General features: G+C 43.6%; 6 protein-coding genes across 7 annotated transcripts; 3 read left to right on the top strand and 3 right to left on the bottom strand.

The window, feature by feature from the left end:
* The first annotated feature begins 918 nt into the window (after nucleotides 1-918).
* Nucleotides 919-1,915, top strand: LOC135627334 (peroxisomal membrane protein 11-4-like). The gene has a single exon (XM_065133400.1). It carries the CDS (start codon nucleotides 1,074-1,076, stop codon nucleotides 1,743-1,745), a length of 672 nt encoding a protein of 223 aa, XP_064989472.1. The 5' UTR covers nucleotides 919-1,073; the 3' UTR covers nucleotides 1,746-1,915.
* Nucleotides 1,916-4,566: 2,651 nt separating this feature from the next.
* Nucleotides 4,567-6,054, top strand: LOC103972009 (protein TRIGALACTOSYLDIACYLGLYCEROL 1, chloroplastic). The gene has a single exon (XM_009386191.3). It carries the CDS (start codon nucleotides 4,655-4,657, stop codon nucleotides 5,654-5,656), a length of 1,002 nt encoding a protein of 333 aa, XP_009384466.1. The 5' UTR covers nucleotides 4,567-4,654; the 3' UTR covers nucleotides 5,657-6,054.
* A 5,335-nt stretch (nucleotides 6,055-11,389) lies between these two features.
* LOC103972603 (zinc finger protein ZAT9-like) lies at nucleotides 11,390-12,783 on the bottom strand. The gene has a single exon (XM_009386954.3). The coding sequence runs from the start codon at nucleotides 12,624-12,626 to the stop codon at nucleotides 11,598-11,600; it is 1,029 nt and encodes a 342-aa protein (XP_009385229.2). The 5' UTR covers nucleotides 12,627-12,783; the 3' UTR covers nucleotides 11,390-11,597.
* A 2,611-nt stretch (nucleotides 12,784-15,394) lies between these two features.
* Nucleotides 15,395-17,010, bottom strand: LOC135627312 (zinc finger protein ZAT1-like). The gene has a single exon (XM_065133359.1). It carries the CDS (start codon nucleotides 17,008-17,010, stop codon nucleotides 15,532-15,534), a length of 1,479 nt encoding a protein of 492 aa, XP_064989431.1. The 3' UTR covers nucleotides 15,395-15,531.
* Nucleotides 17,011-18,687: 1,677 nt separating this feature from the next.
* Nucleotides 18,688-20,352, bottom strand: LOC135626171 (2-oxoglutarate-dependent dioxygenase 11-like). Of its 2 annotated transcripts, none has more exons than XM_065131281.1 (4): nucleotides 20,063-20,352; nucleotides 19,725-19,972; nucleotides 19,226-19,550; nucleotides 18,688-19,128 (listed from the first exon to the last, which is right to left on the bottom strand). In XM_065131281.1, exons 1-4 carry the CDS (start codon nucleotides 20,291-20,293, stop codon nucleotides 18,889-18,891), a joined length of 1,044 nt encoding a protein of 347 aa, XP_064987353.1. In that variant the 5' UTR covers nucleotides 20,294-20,352; the 3' UTR covers nucleotides 18,688-18,888. The 2 variants fall into 2 exon arrangements, with proteins under 2 accessions (XP_064987353.1, XP_064987354.1); XM_065131282.1 differs by having other exon boundaries at nucleotides 19,755-19,972.
* A 3,905-nt stretch (nucleotides 20,353-24,257) lies between these two features.
* On the top strand, nucleotides 24,258-25,459 carry LOC103972007 (probable aquaporin TIP2-1). Its single transcript, XM_009386189.3, has 3 exons — nucleotides 24,258-24,514; nucleotides 24,597-24,847; nucleotides 24,946-25,459. Exons 1-3 carry the CDS (start codon nucleotides 24,388-24,390, stop codon nucleotides 25,315-25,317), a joined length of 750 nt encoding a protein of 249 aa, XP_009384464.2. The 5' UTR covers nucleotides 24,258-24,387; the 3' UTR covers nucleotides 25,318-25,459.
* The last annotated feature ends 721 nt before the right edge of the window (nucleotides 25,460-26,180 follow it).

Below are 26,180 nucleotides of genomic sequence, written 5' to 3'. Positions count from 1 at the left end.
AGCGAATAGTGTCGATGGTGGCAGATGACGATGACACCACCAGGGGCCGCGAGTGATTATTGTAAATGAGGAGAGAGATGACGAGAGATGAGGACTGCTCTATATCCTCATCGATGTCGACACGATTGTTAAATGACGAAAAGATAACTTGGTATTTGCATCAATAGCCATTTTGCCACTCGCCAATTATGTCGATGCGGATACAAATGTGGAGCGGTGAAAGAGTCGCTCGATAATTGCATTAGTGTTGATGCAGTTTTAAAGTGACTCTCGTCTCTCACCATCACTCTCCTCGTCCGCAACAACTACTCACGGCCCCTAGCAACGCCATCATTCATCACTATCGATATCAATATTATTTATCACTATCAATTAGAATATTAAAATTATCTTTTATTTATTATTTTTATATTTTCATGAGTAAAATCGACTATGTTCTAGATATTTTATTTTTATAATTATATAGATTTTAATATAATTTTTTTAATTATAAGACCAAAGCCTACAAATTAGCCCTGACAAGTATTTTGTACGCTGTTGTACCCTGAAAGACTATACAAACTATTTTTTTATTAACTCTCCAAACCCTCCCAATCTTTTATTACTCAACCATTTTTTTAACAGTAACTTAAATTGTAATATGCCATTAGTCCTACGTAAAAATGTATATGATTAACTTATAACAGTTAACTCATGATTCAATACAAGAATGATTACATGATTCAATACATTAGATAATCAGAATCATAGCTGCAACTCGATGTTCATTTTTAAGAAATAAACACTAAATTGTGCACCATAGATTGTTTGATGCACAATGGATAATTCTTCTATATATATATATATCGCCTAATGACGAGGCTTCACTTGGTGTTCATCACAACCACCAACGAGTTGCAGAGAAGACAAAACAATTCTATCTCAGTAATGGGGTGAACAAACAAGCATTGCATCGTGGCCATCAGCTCTTAAACCCTTATCCGAACTCCTGCGCCAGTGGCGGAAACGAGCCCAGCGCCTCCGCTCATATTCCGCCTCCTCCCTTCCCTCCGTCCTTCCCTGCCGTCGACGCCATGAGCGACACCGTCGACAAGCTGGTCGTTTTCCTCGCGAAGCGAGACGGGATCGACAAGCTCGTCAAGACCTTCCAGTACGTCTCGAAGCTGGCGCACTGGCACGCCGAGTCCGCCCATCCGGGCCTCGCCGGCAGGGCCAAGAGCTGGGAGGTGGCCTCCGGGCTCAGCCGCAAGGCCTTCCGCTCCGGCCGCTTCCTCACCGGCTTCAACACCCTCCGCCGCAGCCCCGGGTCCACGCCTCTCCTCCGCTTCCTCGCGGTGTTCGCCAACGCCGGCGAGATGGTGTACTTCTTCTTCGACCACTTCCTGTGGCTGTCAAGGATCGGGGCGCTGGACGCGAGCCTGGCGCGGAAGATGAGCTACATCTCGGCCTTCGGCGAGGCGCTGGGCTACGTATTCTTCGTCGTCATCGACTTCATCATGATCAGGAAGGGGCTGGCGGAGCAGAAAAAGGTGGAGAAAGCCGGCGACGGCGGGGGCAAGGAGGAGTCGAAGAAGATAAGAGCTGAGAGGGTGATGAGGTTGATGGCAGTGGCTGCCAACGTAGCGGATTTCGTCATTGCCTTGGCTGACATCGCGCCTAATCCTTTCTGCAACCATGCAGTCACGTTAGGGATCAGCGGCCTCGTCTCAGCTTGGGCCGGTTGGTACAGGAATTGGCCATCCTAATACAAGACAAGGAAGCAACAAAGCAAGCAGTATTTATCGTTCGAGATTAGTATATGAGTCTCTCTGGCATGCATGCATGCATATAATGTTCTGCTCCCAAGTAATGTGTACTCCACCAGTGAATGCTTACGCTCTCCAGAACGGGGATCACAAAAGCCCATTAAGCCTGACATCGTTACTCCTTTATGAAGAAGCTGCAAAGGACTTCATCGTCTAAACGGAGTCTTGTGCAGTATCAATTTGTTTGAGAAGACGTTTAGAAGATAAAGAGAGGACGAATATAGCATTTCAGAATAATAAAAAAATATTTCATTTTTAATCGATCATCCCTTATAGTCATCAAATAAACCTCAACATAGTGTGTGGGTTGTGGTCAAGATTCATTGGGAGCAAGTAACAAAAGCACCTCATAAAGCTTTGTGGTGATGAAAAGTATAATTCAACAGTCCAGTTCATGTTATAAGACTGCAAAGACTATAAGGCACTCACCTAAGACAGGATTAGCATACAGCTGATATTTCACATGCCAATGTGGAAAGCATAAACATTGTTTTAAAGAAAAGATAATCATGGCCTCAAATCTTGACCATACCAATTGGTATGTGTTTGTTCTTGAGAGTTAATCGTGGCTCAGTTGTTTATTTTCTAATAATTAGACAGGCTTATATATCATATTTAATTATGCGAGGATCAATACAAAATATAATCAGAAAAGATAATCATGAGAGTTAATCGTGGCTCAGCTTTTTTATTTTCTAATGATTAGATAGGCATATATATTATATTTAACTATGCAAAGGTCAATACAAAATATAAAGACTTTCTAAGAGTTCATAATCTTAACTAGGACAAATGAGCTAGCACATGAGTCGACAAAACTCGACTCATATAAACAAAAATCTATTGCTAGACAACATATGTTTGAGACATGTAAGTCGATAAAACTCGACTCACGTAAGAAGAAACATGTTACGAAAGGAGGCATAAGACAAAATATGTCCGAGACATGTAAGTTAACAAAATCTGATTTTTATAAGAAAAAATTCGTTATGGCACTAGACATAAAATAAAACGTGTCCAAGGTATGCGAGTCAGCAAAAATTTATCTGCATAAGAAGATACATGTCACGTCAAGAAAACTCATCCTAATTGAAGAGTCATCAAAGACATAAGTTAGACTAGGTCACGAAAATCCGACCCACCTAAAGAGAGACTTGCCTGAGATATGGAGGTCGAGAAAACTTGACCATCTCGAGGCTAGCCCAAGGTGGAGAGGTTGGGCGCTGACCCCTCTCTGCCCATGGTGGGCTAGTTGGGCACCAACCCCCTTTGGCCAAGGTGGATTGGTCAAGCACCGCCCCCCCTCCACCCGAGGTGGGTCGGTTAGGCGTTGGCCATCTCTGACCAAGGTGGAGGGCCTGGGTGTCAACCTCCTCTCCACTTAAGGTAAGCTAATTGAGTGTCGATCCTCTCTCACTAAGGTGAAAGGGTCGGGCACCACCTTCGGTCAAACGCCAACCTTCTCCTTCGACCAAGGTGTCGGGGTTAGGCATCGACCCCTTCTTTGCCTAAGGTGGATTAGTCGAGTGCCAAACCCCCTCTTCGACCGAGGCGAGTGGGTTAGGCGTCAACCACAGTGGAGGGGTCGGGTGCCAACCCCCCATTCACCCAAGGTGAGTGGGTCGAGCATCGATGACGTCCTCCGACCAAGGTGGAGGGGTCGAGTGTTGACCTCTTCTTTACCAAGGTGGGTTGATCAGGTGTTGACTTTCTCTCCGCCCGAGGAGAGTAGGTCGAGCACTGACCTCTCCCTTTGCTCAAGACTGAGAGGTTGAATACTGACCCCCTTTAACCAAGGTGGAGGGGTCGGGCATTGACCCCGTCTCAGCATAAGGTGGGTTGGTTAGGACACATCGATTGCCTCGCTGCTCAAGGTGGAGAGGATGAGCTCCTAGCCCCTACGCCCAAGATATATTGGTTGAGCATCTCGGAGCTCCCCCTCAAAAAAGTGATCAAAGAAGTGTAAAACCAACATGTTAGTTGAGCTAGTCTTCATGTTTCAAGACCCAACCAAAGAGCCATCAAAGTATGCTTTAGAGACAAAAGCTATTACTCATGGACATGTTTGCATGAGTATGGATCCAAAGCAAATATTTATGAGCTATCCAAGTTATTAAATATTGTTAAAAGCTATCTCCTAATGAATATTTTATAAAATATATCGTATATTCACAACAAGTGTAAAAGTTCATTTTTAACATAACCAAGAGTTCTCTTTTTCACATTGAAGAAATTTTTATCGATTTTGATCTCGGAGCAAAAGTGACACATCAAGACCTCAACATTTCTACGTCGGAGATACCTTGGATAATCCTATACACATAGGTCCAAACCATGTTAAGCTGATCTCGATGTCAATGATATCTTTCCATAACACTTATAAACGATCTAAATTTCACCTCATATGTTAATATATCCTCCTATATAATGACTTTGGGGGTGATATAAAAATACAAAAAGCTAAAGGAATAGGCCTAAGTGTTAAAGATAGGGTCCGTAGACACTTACCGGAAAACAAAAGGGATTATTAAGGATAATTAATGGAGATCATGATATATCTGTTAAATGTTTGAGAAATCAAATTTTGAGGAGCGAGAACAATATGTTGTTATCAGTGATACATGTTTTCTAAATTTGAACTTAATTTTAAATTTCGACGATGAGATATTATGCCTTGGAATTATTTTTGCATTCAAAACATAAAATTCCTACTGTGAAATTTTCTTTTGACGCCGTTATAATAAGACACATGTTACACGAACTTGCACAATTCCAATGCTCTATGCACCGAACAATCGTCGCCTAAAGCTTTGTATTTGCCTGTTGCGACTTCGCCTCCCCTCACGCTCATGGAGGCGATCTCCGTCCTCTTCCTCCGCCCCTTGCCCTCTTCCTCCTCCCCACTCCTAAGCCCTAAGAATCCCCAAATCATCCCCAAAGTTATACCCCGGCGGACGCTGATCTTCCGCCGCACTGTCCGCCTCTCCCTCTCCCATGGCATCACCAACAACGCCCCCGAACCCGCACCTGAGACCGCGCCCGCACCCGCACCTGCTCCTTTGTTCTCCTCGTGGACACCGCCCCAGCCTCTCTGGCGCGGCCTCTCTGCCCTGATTCTTGCCGGGCAGGTGGCCCGTCGTGCCCTCTCCGGGCGCATACACCGACGGAACACCCTGCAGCAGCTGGAGAGGGTCGGACCCCGCTCCACTGGCGTCTGCCTCCTCACCGCCGCCTTCGTCGGCATGGCTTTCACCATCCAGTTCGTCCGCGAGTTCACCCGCCTCGGCCTCCACCGCTCCGTCGGCGGCGTCCTCGCCCTCGCCCTCTCCCGCGAGCTCTCCCCTGTCGTCACCTCCGTCGTTGCCGCTGGCCGCGTCGGTTCTGCCTTCGCCGCCGAGCTCGGCACCATGCAGGTCTCCGAGCAGACCGACACCCTCCGCGTTCTCGGCGCCCACCCGGTTGACTACCTTGTCACCCCCCGCGTCATCGCTTGCTGCCTCGCCCTCCCCGTACTCACCCTCCTCTGCTTCTTCGTGGGCCTCGCCTCTAGCGCCTTCCTTGCTGACGCTGTCTTCGGCGTCAGCATCAACATCATCCTCGAGTCCGCCAGGAGGGCGCTGCGCCCCTGGGACATCATTAGCGCCATGATCAAGTCGCAGGTGTTTGGGGCCATTATTGCGATCGTCAGCTGCGCCTGGGGGGTCACGACTCATGGCGGGGCCAAGGGGGTTGGCGAGTCCACGACGTCTGCCGTGGTCATCTCCCTTGTTGGAATTTTCATTGCAGACTTCGCTCTTTCTTATTGCTTCTTCCAGGGTGCAGGGGACTCGCTCAAGGACGCCATGGGATAGGTATTTTATCTCATCGATGTATGAATTAAGAGGTTTCCTAACTGATGTTCATGTCCGGACGCTGTTCGAGCTTTTGCGTCAACAAAGCTATTTTTTTGGGTTGAACGAAAATGTCATTTGGGTATGTTAAAACAAATCTTCCCAAACACCTTACGTAATGATGATCAACCATTGGGTCTATTTCTATTTGTTGAGTGAAGATATAAAACGATTGAGGGAATGAGTATGTACAACACTTGATGTCAAATAGACTTGCTTAAGTGTTGGTTTCATAGCTTTACAAAGACAATCCATACTTCAGTTTGCAGCATCGTATGAAACTGCTGCATTTGTAAGGCTTAGATTATTTCAGAATGTTTTTTCTCTAAAACATCTTGCTTGCTTCAGTTATTATACCATTTGCCAATGCCCACTGAATCGTCACATTTTTCTCTGAGAACGTTTCAATTATTTGTCTCCACTAGTTGCTATGGACAATGATAGAATTGTTTGTGTTTTCTTGTGCTTTATACTTCTGATAGTAACCGTAAAGGAAATCTTTGAAAGCTAATCGGTTGTACCATATTAATTGTCAAAATTACAGCGTATGGTTATAAATATCAGTTCCACTTTGCATGTTAATGTGAATTTTCGTTTTTTTTCAATTTAAACTCATTCCTTTGACATTAATTATTCTACTGTAAGTTTAAAAACTTGCCTGAGACCAAAGGAGTATTTGATTGCTGTTGAAGACTCCAAGGTCAATCTTGCATCCTTCTCTTTTATGCTTTTCTTCTATTAATGCTTTAACTTCCTGCTTATAAATAGCTTGAAAGAAGTTCTTGTTGCTTTTGGTACATCACTTGTAACTTTTTCTACTTTGTCTAAAATGGGTCAATATGTGTTGCACTCATTCCAGTCTCTGTATGGATTCAATACTTGTACAAAGATGAGTTTTACTCAATGTTTCCAACATTAAAATACTTGCTGAATCAATTGGTTTTAACAATGATAAGTGTGCATCTCGTTTGGTCTACTAATAAATCAAATAATTCTTTAAATTTTCTTCATAGTATACTTCAACATGGATGAGTTTAACTTGGTGTGTTCAAGATTGAAGAAGATTGCTAGATCAGTTGGTTTAGCAAAGCTACACATTCCATCTGGTCTACCAATAACTCAAACAAGAATTTCTTGAAAGAATACTTCATCTTTCTTGAGTGTAAGTTGTGATGAATCATTAACTAGATATATTGATTATCACTTGGTATTTCCCCATCTGGCTAAAATGATGCTTTAGCTCAGATAGAGAAGGAGCTATGCATAAAATTACTTAATCAGGGCCACAGAGAATACTCAATTACATTTGTTGGTGTCATCAGTCCAAACAACTAAAACAAAAAAATTAGTCTGTAGCATTGGTCTAAAGGTTCGTTACATTTAGCTGAGTGGCTAAACAAGCTTCACTGGCAGTACACAGAGAGACCTTTCTGAATTTTTAAGTAAATCAGGATTTGAAATATGGTGGCATGGGGGTTTCAGCTTGTTGGTCTGCATGATATGGCATAATATGCTGGCATGTTCTTTGTGCCGGCTGGAAAGGTCCAAAAAATGACATAGTAGATCTTGGCACCAAAATGGCATGATATGAAATGTGTCAGAGCAAAATTTCCACTGTCATCTAAATTTTCAATTCTTAGTGGAAACCAGCTGACGATATGTTTGTATTAGATCAGATGGTGGTTGTGATTATCTTTCATTATTGTGATATGTGGTACTGTGAATGTCTCAGGAGCAAAAGTGAAGATAGAAGAATAACTGAGCTGGAAGAAGTGAATTTGAAATGTTTTAGACAGTGGAAATGACTTGCAGACTCAACCAAAGAGTTCCTTATCCAAAATATTGATCCTCATTGCTTAAGTTTAGGGCATCTTTGACCATATAGGACCTTTTGCTAATCCCTCACAACACAATGCTAGTCGAACAGAAATGATTACTGTATGTAGCTCGAACCTTCAGTCCTTGTATAGTGCTTCCTCTTTCCCTAGGATAGAGGTAGACATATCTATGCTAAATAACTGAGAAAATAAGAACAAGGATATAGTGTTCCATGAATTCCTAACAATGTGCACACTTGTAGGTAGGTATTCTTTGCCAGAAGTTGTCTCCGGACCACAAGTTCATGTATGGTTTTGTCTATGGATTGCTTTTACATTTCGCCCGCCTGTTCCTTTGTGGCATTAGCATGGCACTAACTGCTGCACAAGCACATATTAGTCATGCAATATGGCCCATAAATAACATGTTTCTGTGTTTATGGTAATCCCACTGGTAATAGGTGGAACAATTTGCATTTTCATGGTAACTTGTAGTTTTGGTTAATTTCAACAGTCTTCGAAAGTTTTGGCAGCCTTGCTGCAGTTTGGACTTTGTTCACAGTGGTTTTGGGATAAACAAATTAGTTCTCTTGAAATTGATATTGATTCAAGGTCATTATATCATTTTATAGGTTTTTCTTTCCATGTCTTTCTATTCTATTTCATCCATAGGTGAGAGAATGACCGTCTATGAATAATTTTTAGTGATATTTAAGTGGATATGAAACAGAAATTAATGTTAGTTTATGATATTTAAATGAGGAAAGGAACTTGATTACTTAATGGGTCTGTACCTCCATATAAAGGTTTACTGTTTCAATTTCCTGAACATAATATATGTTTCGATGTACTGTTTGAGACATATAAAGATGGTAGCTCACCTTTGGACATATGTGCTTGTGATTTTATTTATCTTCTAAAGATATAGTTTGGATAGGTCCATACAGAGATTGTTTTGATGAGTGATACTATTTCTTATATTTCTATATTTTTAGTACAAAATTAGCAAACACCACTGTCAATGTTTTGGTCAGGACTCAAAACTGAGCATAATTGTCTGTCTTGTTGTAATGATTCTGATGATTCTATGAATGAAGCTCCAGTGAACAAGTTCAAATTGAACACTGCTAAAAAACATAAATGACTGTATACATATCTGTGGAGGTTGGTAGCATTTGTTGGCTTTTGAAAACTCGGGATAATGCCCTTTTGATCATTATTCTGGTGATCCAGTAACATGGTTAAATGCAGCAATCACTGATGATGCTACATAAACCAGCTCTAGTTTGCTGGAGATCAAGATGCTGCAGTGTATGGTTTTGCTAATATTTGGTTTATTTTCAAACATTCACAATTATTCATCATTTTTTCTAATATACGGATGATATCTATAATAATTTATAAAGTTATGTAGGTGCTAAGTTACAGCATAACTCCCATAATGGTCTACATGCTGATCCATTTTTCAGATTCTCCATAGTTAACAAAAGGTTATATTAGGTTTTCTGCACAGGTCCCATGTCGTGTGTGCTTGTTTGGGTCTATCATTGCTGACACTGCTTGATTGACTTTATTATCTTCATCCCATGTTTTACTTCTTTTCTTAAGAAAAAAACAAACAAAAAAAGAGTCTCTTGCAGTTTTCTTCTTGTACTTGAGCTCTCAGTGTGCTTCCTTGCAAGTTCATGACTGAGGCTATAGGGTTTTCTTTGCAACCAGCACACTACTGCTGTGATGTGCAGAGATCTTTAAAGCTATTGATTGCTGTCATGTGATAAGTGATGTTGATGCAGAAATCACTAATGAAAACTGATTGATTGAATGTTGATATCATCAGGAATTGTATAACTCTGTTGCAGGCTTAATTGCTCCTGTCTTGTCACCTTTTTGAATATTTATAATGTTCCAGCAAACCAACTTGGCCAAGTAAATGTGTTTATGCCCTCAAAAATAAAAGATTCTGCAACCTTTTTCTCTGCACCTTTGCTGTCTTTTTTAGTGATTTCAGCAAAGACTTGACACGAGAAGATGAATGAAACTTGCAACCCACTTGAGGTTTCCAATCATAGTTGGAACTTTACCTGAACAAATTCCTTTCATTTCATATCCGAAAGACTGAAAGATGCTTCAACCACAACACAAGACTGCCTGCTTTTTTAACAGCTACTCAGTGTCAGCTACCTCCATGTGGAAGGCTTTCTTCAGGCCTGAAGGTACAAATCTGTATTCATCAATTTTCTTTTAATGCCTGATCAAAGAATTCGTTTAGAGATTGATACCACTGCTTCGCTATGTTAATAAAACCCATGCAAGATGTGATGAGATCATCATGTTTGTTCAATGCTACCAATACTGTCTTTTTGTGGTTTCTTCTCCAGACTTATGTTCTCCCAGAGATGAAAATGAACTACTTTACTTTTGGAAGTAGGAGATAAAGATTGTTCCTTAGATCTATTCTTAATAAATTGATTGTCTTCTTGTTGAATCAAAAGTATGAAACCAACCTTTTAGCGTGTTTCTAAAAAATCATTTTAGGTTTCCTTTATGTTCCTTTGTTAATCTTAATCGATTTAACTCATGTGATCATATCATCTGTACACCTCGAAATATTTTCATACTATCTTATATCTTTTCTCCCCTTAGATTTGTTGCACATCCATCTTTATATCTTCATCTCGACTATACTAATTTCTTCTCTAGTTATTTGATGTTTCAGGAAATCGAACATGATTTATGTTGCAATTCTCTGAGAATCTTTAATTCAGTTTTCTACAGCTGATTTAAGCCACCTGAGTACCAGTTTCACGAAATGGGTGGTGACCGATGATGATAAGCATGGCAACAGCAAAGCCCAAGATTCCATGACAAAGATAAAGTCGAGCTTTCGTCTACGACTCGTTCGACTCAACTATCCACCTTGCGGATGTGATGAGCAGTGGCGCGACACCTCCAACTCGGGTCCCACACTGGTTATGAAGCGCCAATGGCAGAGGGGGGCAACATCTGCATTCCCTCGGGTACCACCAGCAAGAGCACCTGAAAGCCACTACCACCACCCTGCTCTCTCCCGGTCGGTATCGTTCTTTCTTCGGCTATCGATTAATGGGGTTAATTACCTGCAACTAAACTTGCTAATGTGCTTGAAATTAAACCACAAATTAAGATCAGAGATAAATATTCCTCTTTCAATCCTCTTGTCCTCGAGCTTCATCAAACAGAGGATAAGACAGGCGTTGAAGGATCGATCGAGATGGATGATTCCAAAGAGAGCCACTTCATACATCCAATAGTCTTAATTCTTTTAGCTTTATTTTATGTACAACGTGTTGTACGCAATTTTACGCAATCTGGCAATAATATCATAGATTGGTCCTTCCGGCAAAATGCTGTTCTTTCATGATTCGTATCTACAAACTTGAAGAGTTTGAATCTAAAACTCGTAATGTTTGAGCTGGACATATTAATGCAGAGGTGACAAGGGAACGCCGATGGAGCAGGCGACGACAGCGACGCTCACCGCATGGCAAACGAGCGGCCGGAGTGGGAAACGTGGATGAGCGTCGAAGTACATCACTGACGGGCCGCAAGCGTCCAAAAGAAGCGGGGACTGACCAGCTCAATCCGGGGGGAAGCTTACAAATTTTGGGAGAGGGAGGGAAGGAAGAGATGAGGAGAAGAGACAAGTACTGCAGGTAGCAAGCGGGCTTTGCAGGCGGTGAGTTGCAGAGGAAGAACAAAACGACAACAGCAGCAGCAACTCCAGCTCTGCTGTGCTATCTTTAGTCTTATCAAGCGCTACTAATGTTTTGGAAGTTGATGTTCACCAGCAAGAACAGCTGGAGAACAGCAAGCAATTGGGACAAGAGAATAAGAACAGTAAATTAAATGTTCAAGAGTGCTATCAGATCAATCATCCATCTCACGGGAAGCTATACATACAAAGCGAATGACCGAATAATTAGTTCCACCCATTTCAGTGTGAAGAAAAGGAGATTTGAAGCTCTAAAGCTCGCTCAGAGTTCGCTACAATTCATACCTCAACTTGCTTCATGTACAGATCCAATGGTTGACGTACTCAGAATTGCTCATTTCACTGTGCGGTTGGGACTGAACTCAAAGTCGGAGACAGCAGAGAGAGCCGCGTCATCATCCAGTGGCGCAGGCAGGTTGAGATCGATTAAGCCGACGCCATCGCCGGACTTGCCGCCGGCTGTTGATGTGGTTGGTGTCGAGCACGACAACGGAGGCACTGGTGCCGGTGAAGTGACGGTAGTGGTGGCGGTGGAAGATGTTAAGTGCGACCGCTTGTGGCCGCCGAGAGCCTGGCCGGAGGGGAAGACTCTGAAGCAGAAGGGGCATTCGTGGACTTTGGCGTCGACACTGGCCTGGGAATCGTCGTCCCCGTCGGTACGCGATCGGACAGCAGGGATACACGCAGTGGGCCTTCGGTGGCTCGCTAGGTGGCCGCCCAGAGCTTGGTACGACCGAAACACCTTCTTGCACGTCCCGCACTGGTGCTTGCTCCGCCCCCTCCGCGGTGGACGTGAACGGGCGGCGATTCGACGGCCGTATCCCTCGTCGTCGTTCCCGTCGAACAGCAGCGATGCCTTACCGGCGGTCCAGGAGTCTCGGGAGAGCATCATGAGGCAGAGGGCGACGTCCTCCTCCGTCGTGACGTCGGAACTCTCCGGCTCCGAGGTAGGCGCGTGGGATCGATGGCGCGGCCGTTTGGAAAGTCGGCGATCGTCGGTGGCTGCAGCGCACAGCGACTCTGTCTCGCTCTCACCGTCCTGGACGACGACGGAGGAGGAACCGGCGGGCTCGATGGCGGCGAAGGCGGAGGAGAACTCCGGGTCCACGAGGCGGAAGCTCTTCCGTGGGTTCTCCCTAAGGCCATAAGCAGCTTCCTTGGTGAGCTCTTCCTCCTCCTCCACTGCTGCCTCCACCGCGCCGTTACCGGCGGGTAAGCCCGCGGTGACGGCGGAGCAGTGGTGGCCAAGGAGCTTGGTTGGAAGGGTGGCGGCGGCGGCGGTCACGTGACGGCGCATGTGGCCGCCGAGTGCCCGGCCGCTGGAGAAGCGACGGAAGCAGATGCTACACCTGTGCTTCTCCATACGAAGCACAAAAGAGTGAAGGAAGAGAGAAGAAAGAAAGGAATAGTATGACAGTAGTCGAAAGTGATGTCTCTGGAGGCGTGAAGCTTTTCCTCCTGATATTATAGCGTGAGAGAGTACAGGAAGCAGTCGCCAGGAAACGTAATAAGAGTATACGACAAGTATTCCTCCACCAAAAGATACGCACACCCCCTCACATGAAGAAGAGATTGCAGAGGGGCAACTAATATTAATCTATGAGACGAAAGAAACAAGCAGCGATTAAGCATAAAAACCCAATGGAAAACATCATATTTATTTTGGAAACACTTAATTCCCCATTCATAGCAGACTTGTGAATGTTTTGGTCTTACCAATTCCGTCACAGTAAGTACTTCATACTTATATCGAGTCCTTACGGTACCATAAACATGACCAGCAGTATCGAACATGAGAATGCTTTTGGCATTACCAATTTCGCGACAGTACATTATACTTGCTGACAGTCTTGATTGCAACGCATTGTGCCTCTCTCTCTCTCGTTCCTCTTCGGCTTGTTCGTCTTCCGTCTCCATTCCGTAGTTCCGCAGAAGTCGGCAGGGAGTGTTAGCTGGAGAACAACAGGAGGAGCTGCAGTAGCAGTCAAGTGGAGTTGTTGAAGTCTGCAACGCTGTGATCTCTCTCTTTCTCCCGCGTCCTCCTTTTTCTGTGCGGGTGACATCGAGGTGTGCGCAGCCACTGGCTATTCTACACCCGCTTGTGGAATCCATGCATGGAATGAGACACATACTTCACTACGTATGCAAATCATGTATATTATTATATCTCGAGTGTATAGAGTTGCATTAAATTTTGATGGTTGCCTTTTTCGTCTTCTTTTTATAATGTTTTACAGTCATTAATTTCGTAATATTTATCCCAATAAGAGAAGTTTGGCTGTTCGAGTTGGCCATCACCAACTGCTGGAGGAAAAGGGAAAGATTCTGTCACACAAATTAAGGAGGTTCTTCAGTTCTTGGTCTTGTCCATAATCATGGGGGCAAAAGGAATCCCTCTGCCCTCCTCTTTCTGCACCTCACTCTTCTTCTTTTCCCCATAAGAGATTACTATACTGACTGCCTACTCCCATGAACGAAGGAAGATGTTATCTGTCCCCTACCCCACTCTTCTCCCATCCAAGTTCTTCAATGATCAAGGAATATTTCCAGAAATATTATTAACTCATGTTATAGCCAAGAAATTTGGCATCGGCCAATGTTCTATACGAATGCAAGTAACCCTTAGATAGCGATTGCCAATGTTTTCATTTTCGTATTATATTATCCAGTTTAGAGTAAGCAGATGGCTTGAAGATTGCAGATTTGATAGGTTAATCTTGCAGATTGAATGTGAGATCAGCCTTAACTCTTGTAGTTGACTTCGATTTTTCTAATTGATGCCATATTCTATCGGTCTTTAAAGTCAAATGCATCTTAGATTGCATCTGGCTTCAAATCTAATGCCATGCTTTGTGTCGTGCAATGTCAAAGCATGGGATCTGCAAGTGCGATAAGAAGAGACTTATATGCAACCCTAACTACAGCGACTTTACTTCAGATGTACATTTTATGCACCTGACCAAGATTTGCAGCGGTGTTTTCTACTTTATTACTTGCTTCAGCATGGAGTAAATGCCATCGCCATCTTTGCACCGTAAAAAGCTCCACAACTCTGACCTTTCTTGCTGTTTTACTGTGGTCACTCACCAAAGCAACCTATTCGAGTTAGACGTTTGCAGTTCCTAAACGAAGCAGGGGGATGATTTGCTTCATTCGTGGAAGGATTGGTGGAGGAAACGAATTGCATGAAGTGTGTATCGTGAATCCATTGGCTAAAAGACGGTACGAAGAAGAGGTAGTGAGGGAGAATAGGCCAACGCGAAAGGCGCCCATCCCACATGCGTTGCCCGACTGCCTTCCCATTAACTTCACCTATCATATGGCCGAGCGGCATTTTAGCTCTCTCCTCCTCCTCCTCCTCCTTCACCTTCATCACCTACAGATTTGGCATGACCCCGTCGCCATGACATGTCGCGTATCATATCTGTCGAACTGTCGGTGGTGCTTGTTCATCATCCTGTGCACTAGAACATCATAACATGATCGTACCTTAGCTTGCAGCGGAGCTTGGTTCATCGTTCATGACACAGAAGCTAAACTGCTGCATCTGAAGCAGCTTTTAGAAAGATTTGCCAAGAGTGCTGGTGCAGCAACATGTGATCGGAAGAACTAGTAAAACAAGTGAGTAAAACCTGTAAGAGATCTGCTATTGATTACCTGAAATCGAAGAAAGTGCACAGCATTTCCCCGCACTAGATTCACTGTTGTCTAGCGATGCAGGGGGGATACAGAAGCAGGAGTGCATTGGGTCCTCGTGGACTAAGAATATTGATGTGAATAACTGAGTCTTTTTATTTGGGTGCAAAGGGTAAGTGGCGAAGAGGAGATTCGGATTAGATTTCTTGTCTAACATGACAAATACGGGAAGAGCAAGAAACACAATCAAAAGTAGGTAGCAGAAAAGTACACCTTCTTCTCCACTATTTCTATTGGATCAAAAGCATCCATCTTTATCATAAAAAGTGTTTCAGTACCCAATCATCAGATCTCAACAGACACTGAAGGGAAGAGAAGAGAGAGAGAGAGAGAGAGAGAGAGAGAGAGAGAGAGAGAGAGAGAGAGAAGGGAGTTACATGATCTTTAAACAAAAATGAAAATTGAAAAGAAGTGTTCTTCTTTTCTTGTCCTGAGGGAAACAGGAGAAGACATCTCCCACCAGAGGAAAAAGAATTGTTCTTGTAATTACACTCTTCTAATACAACATACATACGGTGCGAAGTTCTTCCTTCTCTTCTGTTTCTGTGATGTCGAACAGTGGAAGAATCTCCTCATGCCTCGCTGCCCTCGTTGGCTGACGAGCCAATCCCCACCTGCAACCAAGGCGAGCTTTCCCCTCCCATGTTGATATCCTTAAGGTCACTCAGCGCTAGCTTTACCTTACTGTCCGCTTCATCATCCACATTGAGACTAGACATCTCGGTGTTTTTGTCCTTGCTGTGAATGTGATTGTCATCGTTGTTCTTGTTAATGCTGGTAGCGGCTCTGTTTTTGTTCGTGTTGCCACGATCGATCCATGACCGTAGGTAGATTGCCGCAGGCATTTCGAGCCGCAGTGAACTGCCGATATCCCTCCGCACACCAGCGACGTCGTCGGCGGGCGCGGGCATGTTGAGATCGAGAGGCTCGGAGTTGGAAGTATCGAACATTGGTCTGAGAGTTAGCTGGTGATGAAGGTTCGCGTGGTCTGGTACGGGCTGGAGCTTCACGCCGGGGTCCGGCGGGTTCGACGTGATCCAGTGGCATCGCTTGTGCCCGCCCAATGCCTGTCCCGAGGTGAACACGCGGTGGCATATCGAGCACTCGTGCAACTTCGGCTTCTTCTTGAGCGGTGCAATGGCCAAGGGAGCCGAGTTCTCATACGGCACGATCGCCATCGACATCGACGCGGCTGCCATTTCGCTGGCGTTCTTCTCATGCGTGATGACCTCTTCGTCCGGCAGGGCCTCGTCGAGGGCTTCGAGCTTGGCGGCGAAGCAGCCTTTGACCTTCTTGTGGCTGGCCCTGTGGCCTCCCAATGCCTGGTGCGAGGTGAAGACCTTCTTACAAGCCTTGCACTCGAACATTCCCCGGGGGACGCTAGGCAGAGTTGGTGGTGCAAGTGCAGGAGCCTTAGGCGTCTCCGCGGTCGCGGCGATCGTCATCGTTTGCTGCCGCCGGTCATCCTCCTTGCTCGCCGACGCACACGACTCCTCGGTCTCGATAATGACCACCGGCTCCACACGGGCCGCGGACAGCATCACCAAGCAGTTAGCGAGATCTTCCTCTTCCGTCAAGACCACCTTCGTGCGCCGAGACCGCTTGCCCTTGGACCAACCGGCGCATCCCTTCTGTCCGGCGAGATCGTCCTCAGCCTCAGACCTAGGCGACGAGGGGAACCAGTCGTCTCCCTCCTCCTCGGAGCTGCACTTGCCGTGCTCAAGGAAGGACTTCCAGGACAGGAACTCCTTGCCGCAGTTCTCACATATGCGGCAGCTCTTGAGGCGGTTGGGGTTGGTGCGGAGCGCGTACATCCGCTTGGTGCCTGCGGCGGCCGGGTTATTCAGCTTGTCGTCCCACTCGGAGGCGCCAAAGCCGGAGGTATCATCATCTGCATCGGCCTGGCCGCCCACCGAGTCATCGAGGATGCCGTGGGCGCGCATGTGGCCACCGAGGGCGCGGCCACAGCCGAAGCCCTTCTTGCAGATCCGGCAGTAGTGCTTGTAAGCTTGCTGCTGCTCTGGTTGTTGTTGGTCCATCACCATAGCCATTAGAAAAGAGGGAGAAGGGAGCGACGAGAAGGGCAGGTACGGGTGGAGCTTTGTAGTGGTTGAGATTGATGCTGGGGTTGGCTAGTAAAAGTTTGTATGGTGTAAGACTAAGCTCAAATGGTCTCTCACCTCTCTCTCTCTCTCTCTCTCTCTCTCTCTCTCTATAATCCTCATGTTCTTAGTGGTGTAATTGAGTTGTTCCCTGGTTTATAGTTGAGTTGGTGGTTGGATGTGGACGGGGGAGGGAAGTGGAGGCGGGCTGTAGTCGTTGGTGACAAGTGGGTGTCAGAGATGTGGGGTCGGCTGCGGCCCGGGTGGGACGCCCTGTGCTGCGTTGGCTCCGCTGGGTCAATGGACCCAATCTGGGGTTGGCTTTGCATGCTACCTCACACCGTTAACCACCACCATCCATTTCCTCTCTTTTTATCCACTGCATTCTTTTCCCTCTCACTTTCCTCCATCTAATGAACTCGCATATTATTATACCTATATAATTTTAACTCGAATATTATCTTTTCTCGGAATAATTAAAATAAACAAGATTGCTTGGTTAGGTCAAACTATCTTTATATACTAATATATTATTTTATATTCATTTATGTGATTATATTTTTATTTATTATGTATCTATATTATACGAATTTTTTTTTTGTAAGGTTACATGCATACATTTATTTATTGTTAATATATTTTTATTAATTTAAATAAAAAATATATATATTTACTTTTGAATAAATATGAACTTTTGAAATATAATATGATTAAATAGTACTTATGATATATATCTACGATCGTATATTGAGTCGAATTCGTTTCTCCGAATGCACATATTTCCCGACGTTCTCCACCCTCTCTCTATCTCTCTCAACCTCGCGCTCTACTGCACTAACTCAGCCAAGGAGAGAAGCCTTCAGAAACTGCAGTGGTCTGCAACTGGTAAATAAGCTAAGTGCGCAGAACCGGGGACAAACACGCGATAGGCACACCGGCGGTCGAGAGGAAACCGGCCACCGAGGCACGACCGGAGGCAGCAGTGCATCATCTTCCTCCAAGCATTCAGGCCGCAGGTACAAGCTTCTCGAGGATGTCTTGTCTTGAGCACGGCGGTCAGCTGCTGTGAACCTGTCATCCCATTGTTGCTTTTGACAGGGGCTATGTATTGCTGTAAAGTATGCACGAATAGAGAGAGAGAGAGAGAGAGAGAGAGAGAGAGAGAGTCTTTGATTTAAATAGATGAATCCTGACAGCAATAATATTAGTACAAGTTTCAGAATCAGGTTTCCTTTCAAATCTAACCCAACATTAATGTTTGACATAAGACTCCACTAAGTGATGATGGAGGATTTCTGAGATATATCATTTCTCCTTTTGACTGGTGGACAGGAAGAGAAGAACTTTCATTAAAAGAAGGTCTCCTTCTGGCAGTTGGTGTACTTTTGGTTATTGTTATCCAGAATATTTCAGATTGATCACAATCATTCATCTCTACAGATGCACTCCAAATGACAGTAAATCACAGAAGTCAGGATAGATGTTTTCCACCTCTTGATAAAGCAGTCACATAAAACTTCTAGGAAGATGCTTAACCAGCTGAGACTCTGTATTTGAGACAGTGTGGTGCTTTTGCTGTCTTTTGCAGTACAAACTTGAACTGCTGATTGTAGTGAAACTGGAGTCTCATTCCTAAGAGTTGGCATGATCTTTCTTATCATCAAAATGTTATTTTTCATTGCATTAGCGTGCATAAAACAAGTATTGTGACACCACTGGGATTACAGATCACCCTACCAAAAAAAGAGAGAGAGAGAAGGGTGGTCTAGAAATCGTTTTGTTCTTGCAAGAAGACCTCTGGTCTTTGCTGCACTGAAAAATCATCTCTTAGTATCTCATACGATCCAAGAAGCTCTTCCCATCAAGCTTTGAAGAGAAGAATAGCTTCATGAAATCTTCATGGTTCACGGTCTTGTACCTTGCGCCACTTCCTCTTACCAGCTCCTGCAGGGGACCTATCATGGCATTAGATTTGGGACTGTGGAATGTTGCTATCGACAGTCTTTCCCTCTCTGTGTTCACTACAACTCTGTGCTCGATACTTTTATATCTGCCATTGCTGAGGATCTGCATGAAAAAGAACAAAAAGAGGCCATTAGATCTTTTGCGAAAGATTACATATAACTGAAGTAGTAGCACAGGATGAATTCAAAGGAGGATCTACCTCAAATATATCACCAACGTTAACGATGAAAGCACCGGGAAGAGGCTTAACGGGGAACCACTCGCCGCTTCTCTTTATTTGCAGCCCTTGGACTTGATTTACTTGAAGAACCAGTGTTATGAGATCAGCATCAGAGTGCTGGGAGAACCCCAATACCTTGTCGGCTTGAGGGCAAGGAGGGTAGTAGTTGAACCTTACTGATTGAATGCCGACCTTGAACTTGTCAGTCACCACATCCGGGTTGAGTTCCAAGTTCTTAGCCATGATCTCCAGCAAGCGATCTGCCAAGTTCTTCACCTCAGCAGAGTAGTTATCCAGTGCAGCCCTGAGATTACTTGCGACAGTCAACGTACAGTGATAGCTACAAGTAACTGCGAAGAACAATTGCATGCATGTACTGATGGTATCGATGAATCTGTTCACAATAAATGGAGAAGAAAACTAGAAGGAAGAGAAGTGTTCGATCCTGTTCTATGGAACAGTGCGTCTGCATGCTTGCCTGAATGTGAGGGGTTGAGTGGGCCAAAACCTCAAACACCTTTCGGGAGCAGGTTGAGTGTTAAGGTAGAGCACGTCGGCCCAATCTAGTTTCTGATCTTTCGATACAACAAACAACTGGCCGTAACCTTGCACATCGCCGGTCACCTGCGCCAGTTGCATCTTCTCTTCCAGAGGAAGCTGGAAGAACTCCCGGACGTCAAGCTTCGTCTTCTCAATCACTTCCTTCGGAACAGTGTGATTTATCACCTGCAAGAGATCAACAGATCCGACCCATCGTGTCCACGTTAGATGCGAGTTTGTGCAGCCGATTCACTCCACTACAGACATGTCTGCCACCTGGAAGAAGCCCCAGTTCTGGCAGGCCAGGTGGAGCTTGGAGGACTCGTCTCGGGAGGAGTTGGGGTCGAGGAATCGGGAGAAGTCGATGACGGGGATGTCGACGCCGCAGTCCGCGACGACGGGGTGTGCGCCGGCCTCTGGCCGGATGTACCTCTCCGGGACGTCACGGCTCGCCGCCGCGAGAGCTTGAACGTTGGCCACCGGGAGCGAACCCATCGTGAGCTCCATGTCTAGTCACGCCTGCTGTTCCGGTAAGGCTCCCCTATCCGAGTTGACCGTTTGGTCTGCGCCGTAGAATCCTCTTTATATTATTGCCGTATGAGAGAGAAAAAGCGGATCTAGCAATTAAATTAAGATTATATATAGTACAGTTCAATAAATTTAGATGGATAAGAAGTTGACCGCTTAGATCGGATACCCATAAGTAGGATCGGATCCACAATTCGATCGGACATCGATTCAATTTACTAATATATACCATCCAATAAGTAGATCAGATTAGAAACCATATTATCTGATTCAATTTTTATAACTATGCAAATTACAAAATGATGCTAGTATATCAATTAAACTCATTTAAATATTTTATTTAATAATTTAATTAATTGTAATGGGACAAGTGATAACTAATATATTACTTATCATTGTGACATTTGTTACGAACGAGTCCGCATTAAGAGGAGGGTGAATTAGTACTAACGGATAAAAATGTTGGTTTTGTAAAACTCTTTCTCACTATGAAATCGATTTCGGAAAGATAGCTTGAAAGTGTACGGAAGAGCATAGTGGATGTAAAGCAAGTAAGTAAAATGGTTTACAGTTAAAGATTGCTCAGAGGAAAATGCAAACAAGATTTTATAGTGGTTCGATCATTGTGACCTATATCTACTCCGTCGATTCCTCTTCCGTCGAGGCCACCGGCATCCACTATCGATCTTCCTTTAATAGGTGAAGATCAATCTCCTTCTTACACCCCTCTTCTCCTTTTCATAGGTTTAGGAGACAACCTTTATAAGCTAACACTTCTCTCTAAATACAATTTTAAGTTTAAGCTAGAGGAGGGGATTTCTGAAGAGATTTCTACGACGTTCTCTCATTTTTAAACTCTTTGACTTGTATTATTTAACCAAGGATGAGAGGAGTATTTATATGAGTCAAGTTAGTTCAAACTTGGAGCCTAAAAATATCTTATCCCGGGTTTCCTAGGTACGGGCGGTACCACCGTCAGTGTCAGTCTGACACTGGACGGTACCACCGCCTGACAGGGGTGGTGCCACCTCTTGGCACCTTGCCATTGGGCGGTACCACTGCCTGCAGCCTCTTGGAGACTGTGTCTGGGTAGAACCATCACCTGACACAGTCTCGGAGACTGTACCACGACGGTGTCACCTCTTAGGTCACTGTTTGAGCCTTTTCATTGGGCCCAACACAGTTCATTCATGGGCCCAACTGGCTCTTAATTGAGTTGGTCAAATTTCAATCCTAGTTATATGCTAACTACGAATTTTAAGATATTTACTAAGCTAAACAAGTCTGTAAGTCTAGTTTCGATCAGATTTTCTTAACCTCATTTGATTTTTTTTTTATGCATATGGACTCGAATCAAATTGGACTTATCTAAACATCATTGATATTTCTCATACCAATTATATAATAATTAAAAAAATTGTTTGTGTTTCATTTTTCAAAGAAATTTTTTGTCAAATTCTAATTACAAAAGTGATGTCAGTCAAACATCCAAGAAAAAAAAAAGTACCCGTTGAGTTTTTTATTAGATGTATAATGTTTCATATATATACCATTTGCATGATTTCACATTTTATATATTTTATTTTTATATATTTTTTTTTATTTTTTTTATTTATTTATTATTATTATTATTTCATTTAAATTGGATATTTTACCTTATCATAGCATATTTTAGTTTATTTAGTTTAGCGACCTTTAGTTAAAAATAATTTATCTCTATTTTTGTTAAAAGGGTTAATGTAAGTTTGATCGATTTTTGTGAAGTATAAAATAGTAGAACATATTCGAGACAATTAGTCATCAATCAATCGAATAGCTAAGACGCTTCAAAAATTCTTAAATTATTTAAAATGCTTATATGACTCATATTGTTTCTTCTAGCTTCTAATCTCTCGTCCATTTGACCTAAGTCAAGGGATTCCTCATCTCACTTTTTTGATTTGATAGCGAACTTTCTTGGATCCAAATTCGAAGAGTTTAAAGGTAAATAAGTATCCAAAAAGATTTTTTTTTTTTGTAAGACTCAAATTTAAGATATGAAATAAGAATATTCTCTTTTGATGTTTTATTAATCAGGTATAATTATTGCGCATGCTCAAGTTGGTGTCACCATCATTGACTTAATTAGATACGACTTTTGATTGGTTGTCTATCTTCGTTAGAAAAGAAATCAGTTGGATATTCCTCCATTTCCTCTTTTATTTGACTCGGATTGGTTATTTAGATAATATCATATTATATCTTGAAACTATCAAAAAAAACTTTCTTGTCTTAACATAAGTATCGCTGCAATTTGATTGGAGTTTTCTATTTATATTATATTCATTTTTACATTCGAGCTTTGAAGTTTCTTGTCCAAGAATTATAATAAATTCACTTCTCAATTTGTTGTTGGTATTACCAAGATTTTATGTTATATTCAATCAATACTCTTCATGAATCCGATTTAAAAACATGTTCAGATCCTTAGAATATTTGATTCATATCGATGTTTATTCTAATCAGGATTCGCCGTGATATATCTAATCCATGCATAATATCATAAAAAAATAGATATAAATTTTAAAATTGATATAAATTTGTGACTACTACTTAATATCGACAATGGGTATCTAAAAGAATGAAATTTAGATAGTTATACTCTGTCGAAGTAACGAAGTGTGACATATATGTTTGGAACAGATTCCATTTCGTTTGAAACGGATTCCATTTTGATTAGAATATATTCCATTTTTAGATATTTTAAAAAGTACTATCTCGTTGAAATGTTCTATACATATGTTATTTCGATAGTAAAGATCTAATAAGAGTAGCATGGGATATGTTCTCCAATATTTGATCCATATTTCATTTTTTTTCACCCGTTTTCATAATCAAGCTAAAAATTAATCATGTGAAATTAATCAATCAAAATGGCTTCAAAATACGTGTATAATGTAATGGTTCAAAAATTTGTATAGTAGACTTATCTAAATTTACTATTACATCGGAAGTCTTACATCTCGACTTATTCTTACATCAGAAGTGAGTTAAGTTTAATATTGATTTAAAAGTATAGTACTTTTAATTTAGATTTAAATTATTTTTAAATATATTTTTAATTTTGTATAAATGATAAATGATGAAAATAAACTTAGAATTTATGATTTTATAATGAACTGTCAAAATATTTATCAATTAAATTATTTGACCTTAAAATTTTTTTAATTTATTTAATTAGAAGTGCCACGAAGAAAAAAAGAAGCTATAAATTTGAATGAACAGATTAATTTCCTCATAAAATATTATGGGATGAGTGACTTGCTATTTCCTCAAAGTATTACAACATACACATGAATAGATTAATTTGAATGGTAATAACATCACAAAATAATCAAACAATACCTAATTATCAGCTGTAAAGTGCACACCAACCACTGCCACTAATTCTCTAACATGAGACAAATAAAAGATGTCAGCCTTTAAGGCCAAAAGCACAAGAGCATCTTATCCAGATCATAAAGAACATGACCAAAAAGAGAGGACACCCATTATAATTGCCCTTCTAAACTATCTTATTTTTGATACCAAGATTGCAATTATTTCTTCTGTATCTTTGTGTGTATGCCAAAACACACAAACCCTTCAACAACTGATGAATCCGAAAGCCAAAACAGTTCATATTGATCACAAGTTCACTGTAGTCATGGAGGATTGCTGTGCAAAGCTGCCAACTTTGTAGCCCTTGCAAACGACAGTGCCATCGAAGATTGAAGCTTCCACGCCACAGAGAAGTCCTCCAATGGAGACAGCAGCTGTCGTCACGCCCATTATTCCCATTACAACCAAACCAAACTGGGGCGGTGGGTCGGCCATCAATCATTGCACCAGCTGCTATTAGCCCTCACCGCCCACATTGTTCTGACGTCCCCCACAACGACGCCGTTTCCATGGACGGCACCGTCGATCGAGACTCGGTCGATCTCTCTATATAAGCCCCATGGGTTCAGGGCTTCTGCACTCTGAAGCCGAAGAGGTAGTGAGGAGAGGAGAAGAGTGCAGCTGAGCTTGGTGTAACTCGTCCTTGTTCTGAGATGGCGAAGCTCGCATTAGGAAGCTTGGGTGACTCCTTCGGCGTAGTGTCTCTCAAGTCCTATTTGGCCGAGTTCATTGCCACTCTCCTGTTCGTGTTCGCTGGCGTCGGCTCCGCCATCGCTTATGGTAGGAAGACATATGTGTAATGGACCAGTCAATGAATGTTGTGAATGAGTGAAAGCTTGAATGCTTCTCGTTCTTGCTGCAGGTAAGCTGACGGGTGGTGCAGCGCTGGACCCGGCGGGCCTGGTCGCCGTGGCCCTCGCGCATGGCTTGGCCCTCTTCGTCGGTGTCTCCATGGCAGCCAACATCTCCGGCGGCCACCTCAACCCGGCGGTCACCTTCGGCCTCGCCGTCGGTGGCCACATCACCATCCTCACCGGCATCTTCTACTGGGTCGCCCAGCTCCTCGGCTCCACCGTCGCTTGCCTCCTCCTCAAGTTCGTCACCGGCGGCTTGGTAATGAACGCATACAAGCATACCACGACCTGACCTGACCTGACCTCATCTTTCGAGTGTTAATTCCGGTCATCAACAATTTCACGTGCTGTTCGCAGGCTGTTCCGATTCACGGCGTGGCGGCCGGCATGAGCGAGCTGGAGGGGGTGGTGATGGAGGTGGTGATCACCTTCGCGCTGGTGTACACGGTGTACGCGACGGCGGCGGACCCCAAGAAGGGGTCGCTGGGGACGGTGGCACCCATCGCGATCGGGTTCATCGTAGGAGCCAACATCCTGGCGGCCGGGCCATTCAGCGGCGGTTCCATGAACCCGGCGCGCTCCTTCGGCCCCGCGGTGGCCAGCGGAGACTTCGCCGGCAACTGGGTCTACTGGGTGGGGCCACTCATCGGCGGCGGACTGGCCGGGCTCATCTACGGTGACATCTTCATCGGCTCCTACCAGCCCGTAGCAGCTCAGGACTATCCTTGAGGTTGCAGCGCCCGCCGTTGCGGAGATGGCTTGGGAGTCTTCATGTCTTGTTCGTGTCTTGTGTGATCTGCTTGTCACAAATAAATGTACATATAAATGCTCCGACTGCATGTCTTGTAATAAATGTTCTCTCTATTGTGTTTGTCTGTCCGTTTCAATTAAAGTAGTATGAATGCTCCCACTTGTCAGATCATATTGTAGTATTAGTTGCAATAATGACTCCTAATGATTGATAGAATAAGATAAACTGCATGGCTAATTATACAGAAATGATAGTTAACAAGTACATGTTAATTCCATTAATCAAAGTTTACTATTCTAAACCTTTAATCGGTTCAATTATGTTAATTAAATTGACCCAAAATGATCTCAACAGTGATGTTCATCCAATTTTAACATTATAATTTCACAAATAATATGAGTACTGTCAGCTATCCCAGACAATGCCTCACACATCAACCGACTCGACGGAGCCTGGACAAACGAACTAGAACGTAGACCGAGGCCCATTAACGATCTGTTCAGACTTGGTCCTGTAAGCCATGCCAACACTAGCGTCAGATGCAACTCGCTCCCTGCAAGCAATCGCATCAGACACGGTAAATCACCCTATAAAGACCCCGCCCCTGAGAGGGGCGAAGGGGGGAAGGAAAAAACACACGCAAGAACATATCACTTCGCATCACTAACTTGATCGTTGGAGGGGTCGGGCCGAGCCTCCGACCTGACCTATGTGCAGGTGAGAAGACGAGGTTAGAGCTCCAGGGAGGCAGAGCAAAGGAGGCCCTCTCTACGGAACACCCTGACCAACCTCGATGCGGCCTGATCTGTGCCGCCGGCCACTACAGTGACGACGAGATCCC

Source organism: Musa acuminata, chromosome BXJ2-11, assembly GCF_036884655.1.
Source record: "Musa acuminata AAA Group cultivar baxijiao chromosome BXJ2-11, Cavendish_Baxijiao_AAA, whole genome shotgun sequence".
Lineage (NCBI taxonomy): Eukaryota > Viridiplantae > Streptophyta > Magnoliopsida > Zingiberales > Musaceae > Musa > Musa acuminata.
This window is presented reverse-complemented; position numbering and strand designations above follow the sequence as displayed.

Coding starts and splice junctions, on each gene's coding strand:
- LOC135627334 (XM_065133400.1), top strand. CDS start 1,074: ATGAGCGACACCGTCGACAAGCTGGTCGTTTTCCTCGCGAAGCGAGAC.
- LOC103972009 (XM_009386191.3), top strand. CDS start 4,655: ATGGAGGCGATCTCCGTCCTCTTCCTCCGCCCCTTGCCCTCTTCCTCC.
- LOC103972603 (XM_009386954.3), bottom strand. CDS start 12,626: ATGGAGAAGCACAGGTGTAGCATCTGCTTCCGTCGCTTCTCCAGCGGC.
- LOC135627312 (XM_065133359.1), bottom strand. CDS start 17,010: ATGGCTATGGTGATGGACCAACAACAACCAGAGCAGCAGCAAGCTTAC.
- LOC135626171 (XM_065131281.1), bottom strand. CDS start 20,293: ATGGAGCTCACGATGGGTTCGCTCCCGGTGGCCAACGTTCAAGCTCTC. Junction 19,973..20,062: donor AGAACTGGGGCTTCTTCCAG/GTGGCAGACATG, acceptor GATCTCTTGCAG/GTGATAAATCACACTGTTCC. Junction 19,551..19,724: donor ACTCAACCCCTCACATTCAG/GCAAGCATGCAG, acceptor AAGTAATCTCAG/GGCTGCACTGGATAACTACT.
- LOC103972007 (XM_009386189.3), top strand. CDS start 24,388: ATGGCGAAGCTCGCATTAGGAAGCTTGGGTGACTCCTTCGGCGTAGTG. Junction 24,515..24,596: donor CGGCTCCGCCATCGCTTATG/GTAGGAAGACAT, acceptor TTCTTGCTGCAG/GTAAGCTGACGGGTGGTGCA. Junction 24,848..24,945: donor AGTTCGTCACCGGCGGCTTG/GTAATGAACGCA, acceptor TGCTGTTCGCAG/GCTGTTCCGATTCACGGCGT.